Source organism: Peromyscus leucopus, unplaced genomic scaffold (assembly GCF_004664715.2).
Source record: "Peromyscus leucopus breed LL Stock unplaced genomic scaffold, UCI_PerLeu_2.1 scaffold_1158, whole genome shotgun sequence".
Lineage (NCBI taxonomy): Eukaryota > Metazoa > Chordata > Mammalia > Rodentia > Cricetidae > Peromyscus > Peromyscus leucopus.
In genome coordinates this window covers 6,670-11,881 of record NW_023504290.1, presented here as the reverse complement: position 1 = coordinate 11,881, position 5,212 = coordinate 6,670, and the positions used below count along the sequence as shown (strand labels likewise).

Sequence of the window (5,212 nt, the reverse complement as noted above, 5' to 3'; positions counted from 1 at the left end):
AGTTACCGGCTGGGCGTGAATACAATAAAAACACATGATGTTCATGTGTGCAAATGTCATAATAAAACCCAGTATTATATCATTAATGTATAGGAAAAACGCTGAGTGTGGTGGTGCATGCTTTAATCACAGCATTGAGGAGGCAGAGGCAGGCAGATCTGAGTGCAAGGCCTGCCTGGTCTACAGTGCGAGTTCCAGGTCAGCCAGGGCTACACAGAGAAATCCTGTCAAAAACAAAAACAAACAAAAAGTATATATGCTAATAAAAATATTAAAAAAGAAACCTGTTCACAGAAGAATTTCAGTCTGTATGTTAATAAGAATAGCTGCAGTGATCATAGACAACCTACATGCTTTCTTAAAATTGATGGAATTATTATTTTTTAAAGATTTAGTTTTATGTGTATGTGTGCCTGAGTCTCTGTATATGCACATGTACAGAAGGGTATTCTTGGAGTCCAGAGAAGAGTTTTGGAATCCCTGGAACTGTAGTCACAGGTGGTTATAAGCCACCTTGTGACTGTAGGAACCAAGCCCAGGTCCTCTGCAAGAGCAGCCAGTGCTCTTAACCACTGAGCGGTCTCTCCAGAATCAGAAGAGATTATTTGGAAACCAGGAGGCTTCTGCTGTTGAACCTGACATGTAGCAGTGTGTTCATTCCGCTTCTACTACTGAAGCCACAGGGGAGAGGAAAGCACTTCTCAGAGTGCAACAGGGTTGACCAGCCTCTGATGCACAAGAATGAGTGAAGGGAAGACCTGTGGGTCCTCCAGACAGGAGGCTGGCACAGACTGTTCCATGCTCTGCTTGCTCTTCCTCGGTAGTCCTGGCAGCCAGGAAGGGGTGAGTGTGGACATTTGTACCCAGTAAGAGAACTGCCTGACACTGCAGTGCTTAGATTTGGGGTTCGGTGTTGCAGGAACAGCTACAGAACTATCCTTGCACTCCAAGAGTGTGCCATGCACAGGAGGGCTCGGCTAGTTCTGTCTGTAATCAGCAGGTCTTGATGCTGATTGGCTGTGGATCTGAAAGCCTGGACAAGGAAGAGTGTTTCCTGTGGGTGCCTGTGTTCAGCCCTCCTAACTCCCTTCCTAATGTATCCACAGGTTGCCCCATTGCTCACCAACATGGAAGAGGTTGTTGGGTCTGTCGAGGATAAAGAATATACATGCTTCTCCAATGCTATACCCATTCACAAAAACAGCAGTATTTTATCTGTAGAAGTTGTCAAGAATATTGAGACTGCTGTTAATGAAGGAAAGTTGGGAGAAGTGGCCTCCATAGTCAAAGATATCAGTCAGGAAGTATCCAGAAACACAGTGAAAATTGCCGTGACTGGGGACTCTGGCAATGGCATGTCATCCTTCATCAATGCCCTTAGGCTCATTGGACATGAGGAGGAGGATTCAGCTCCCACTGGGGTGGTGAGGACCACCCAGAAACCAGCCTGTTACTCCTCCTCCAGCTTTCCCAATGTGGACCTTTGGGACCTGCCTGGCACAGGGGTCACAGCCCAGAGCATGGAGAACTACCTGGAGGAGATGGACTTTGAGAAATATGACCTTATCATCATCATCGCATCTGAGCAGTTCAGTTCAAACCATGTGAAGCTGGCCAAAGCCATGCAGAGGATGAGAAAGAGGTTCTATGTCGTCTGGACAAAGCTGGACAGGGACCTCGGTACAAGTGCCCACTCAGAACCCCAGCTACTGCGGAGTATCCAGGAGAGTATTCAGGAGAACCTCCAGAAGGAGGGGGTGAAGGTGCCCCCCATATTCCTGGTATCTAACTTTAAGCCTTCATCACATGACTTCCCGAAGCTCAGAGACACACTGAAAAAAGACATCCCCAGCATGAGATATGATGGTCCCTTAGGAACCGTTTTCCAAATCTGCGAGAAGACTATTAATGAGATAGTGGAATCCATTAATAAGAGCATAGATGAGGATAATCTAAAATCTATTGGAATCTCAAATCCAGATAATCTGGGAGAGTGTCAGAAAGTATTCCAAGAAAGATTTGGTGTGGATGACAGATCTCTCCACCAGGTGGCTCCGATTATGAACCAGCCTGATGTTTATTCCAGGATTGCCAAGCAATCCCAGGTTACACAGAGAGACCAACAAGCTGGCCGGACTCTGTCTCAGCTTTCTTGTTCCGGAATCAAACGTTTCTATACAAGGTTTAACGACAACATCCGTTGCTGTTTTGAGTCTCGCCGTCATAGACACATGAGTCAGAAACATGTGCTTGATGAAGTTGCTCAGCAAACCAAGAATATTCTGAGGGAAATCCTGAAACAGTCCATTATCCTTCCTCAGGAGGGCTAGACAACTGAGGTCCCCTAACCAGCTCTGTACTCTACGTCTACCCGAAGTTGAGCTTACCTGAGATGTGGATTCCAAGTTCCTTGAGGTTAATGGTCCACCTTTCTTGATGGGTGTCCCCCCTCAGGAAACACCATAATGGATTTTACTTTGTACCTTTTGTTTAATTTTATTAACTGAACTATATGGGATCCCAATATAGGAGAAATTTCCTTATTTTGGCTGTACAGAATCTCACGTTTGACACACGGTTATCTTTGCACCTATGATAGATATTGTTTCTCTAAGAGGCCTCTTGGTTTCCCATCTCTCTTTGCCCTCTCTTCTTCTTTCCTGTCTGGGGAAGCAGTGCATTCCTGGGGGAATGAGGAAGAGCTTGCTGTTGTCCAAGGTCTGAAAGCATGGCTGGTAGAGGCCTGGTCTCTGACCTCTCCTCCCATGTGTAAAGAGAGGGGAATTAACTCTGGACCACTGGAAATGGGATTCACCAAGTGCTGAAGGTAGAATTCTAAGTACCCAACACTGCCCCCAATGGCATCAATGTCGTCATGTCTAGTCATGGCCCCTCCCACTCTGTGCATTCACAGTCCCCTATTGGATCTGACCTTCTTCAGCCTCCCCTAACTCTACAGGCCAGACACTCGGACCATCCTCTCTCCACATGGAGCTTTCCCATTTTCCTCAGTTGTGTGTGTGTGTGTGTGTGTGTGTGTGTGTGTGTGTGTGTGTGTGTGTGTGTGTGTGTGTGTGTGTTTATCTAAGACAGATGTTGCCCGGCATTCAGTCACCTCTCTTTCTGTCAGGCCAACCTTTAACTGTCTCAGCCCTGTGCCCTCCACTTCTTTCAGGACACTAAATACTCCCCACTTCCCACCATTACAGTGTCACATCCCAGCACGTGTACTTTCATGTCACTTGTTCCAGGAAGGGTTTATGTTTGCCTCGTAGTTTGACAGTACAGCCCATTGTCCCTGAAAGTCATCACCACAGGAGCACAGGCCAGCTGGTCACATTGTGTCCACAGTCAGGAAGCAGAGAGAGAAAGATGAATACTGTTCCTTGGCACACGCTCTCCTTTCTTTCAGCCCAAGACCCCAGCCCACAGAATGATACCATCCACGTTCAGAGTTGGTCTTCCAACCGTATTGAACCAAGTCGAGAAACTCCCTCATAAGTATGCCCAAAGGTCTGTTTGCATTCAAGATCCTGCCAAATTGACATTCAATATTAACCATACAGGTACTGTGATAGCAGAGGGGTGTATTGGAGTTTTATTGATTAGTAGTGTGAAGAAGATTGGGTGTGGCTCAGTAGTCCAGTCCTTGACGATCACACAGGAGGCTATGGTTTTGATACCCAGAAAGAAAGAAACAAAACCTGTTTTGAGACAGGAAGACAATGCCAATTGTATTTGTTGAGAAAAATGCATCAACTGTATCATCTTGCTGGCACAAGAACTTTGTGAAAAAGGCTCATGTAAATGTAAAAGGTAGATCTACTTTACATGCTGGGTAAGGATGGGATGGACTAAGAGTGTCAGTGGTGGTGGGATTGGGGTTGAGGGGAATAAAGCTCTGGCTAGCCTCACCTTCCACCTGCTCCAATCTGGTAGTGTAAATCGATAGACTCCCAGGAAAGGTCTGCAAAGAAGTCGCAGAAGTTTTGTTTCTCATCCTCATGATGCTCAGAAATAATTTTTGACGGTGAGTTTATAGCGTGGATTTCACTGCAGTGTGTTCACTGTTAAAGTGAGGGGGCTTGCTCTTTGAAAGTCGTGTGGGTGCTACTGCTGAGGTTGTGTGTGTTTGTCACAGGGAATCTAACCTGGCCCCAGCACTGAGGAAACTGACATGAAGACTGTGATTTCACTCTTAGCCCGCTGCAAAAGCAGGGTATAAATTCTATGTCTTAAAAAATAAATGTAGATTTTCTTTTTGCTAGTTGTATATACAGACCTATTTGTGTACAGATACAGAAATATATGTACACATTATAAACTCATCACACACATTTATGATGTATTGCGTGTAACAGACATACTGTTAATCCCTATCATAAATAACTAATAAGAGTATACAATATAAATATGTGTTGGTTTTTGTTCTTTTATTTTTGATAACTTCCCACGAGGACTATATCTCTATGACTCCCACTCCCTCCTTCCTCCACATGCTCCTCCCGAGTGTCCCAAATGTATCTTTCGTAGGGTGACTGAGACAGAGTTTCTCTGTTTCACAGCCCTGGCTGTCCTGGAACTCGCTCTGTAGACCAGGCTGGCCTCCTACTCACAGAAATCCACCTGCCTCTGCCTCCTGAGTACTGGGATTAAAAGTGTGAGCCACCACTGCCTGCCCACTCCCCAAATGTTTTTAATAATAAATTTATTTTTTTTTTTTTTTTTAAAGATTTATTTATTTATTATTTTATTATGTATAGTGTTCTGGCCTGCATGTATGCCTGCATGCCTGAAGAGGGCACCAGATCACATTACAGGTGGTTGTGAGCTCACCATGTGGTTGCTGGGAATTGAACTCGGGACTTCTGGAAGAGCAGCCAGTGCTCTTAACCTCTCAGCCATCTCTCCAGACCCAGGTTTTTCTTTTCAAAAAAAAAAATTAATTTAATTGTATGTCCATTGGCATTTTGTCTGCATGTATGTCTGTGAGGTTGTCAGGTTTTGGAGTTAGAGACAGTTGTGACTGTCATGTGACTGCTGTGAACTGAACCTGAGGTCGGTGCTCTTAACCACTGAGCCATCTCTCCAGCCCCACCCCCTTTATTTTTTGGTTTTCCAAGAGAGGATTTCTCTTGTACCCTGGTGTCCTGGAACTCACTCTGTAGACCAGGCTGGTCTTGAACTCACAGAAATGCTCCTGTCTCTGCCT

The 5,212-nt window shown here is 45.2% G+C and overlaps 1 protein-coding gene across 1 annotated transcript; it reads left to right on the top strand.

Annotated features, from left to right (window-relative positions):
• The first annotated feature begins 265 nt into the window (after nucleotides 1-265).
• Nucleotides 266-4,416, top strand: LOC114686462 (immunity-related GTPase family M protein 1-like). Its single transcript, XM_037201695.1, has one exon. The coding sequence runs from the start codon at nucleotides 1,095-1,097 to the stop codon at nucleotides 2,328-2,330; it is 1,236 nt and encodes a 411-aa protein (XP_037057590.1). The 5' UTR covers nucleotides 266-1,094; the 3' UTR covers nucleotides 2,331-4,416.
• Nucleotides 4,417-5,212: the final 796 nt, after the last annotated feature.

What these genes read in the sequence shown, in the direction of transcription:
- LOC114686462 (XM_037201695.1), top strand. Translation starts at nt 1,095, where the DNA reads ATGTATCCACAGGTTGCCCCATTGCTCACCAACATGGAAGAGGTTGTT.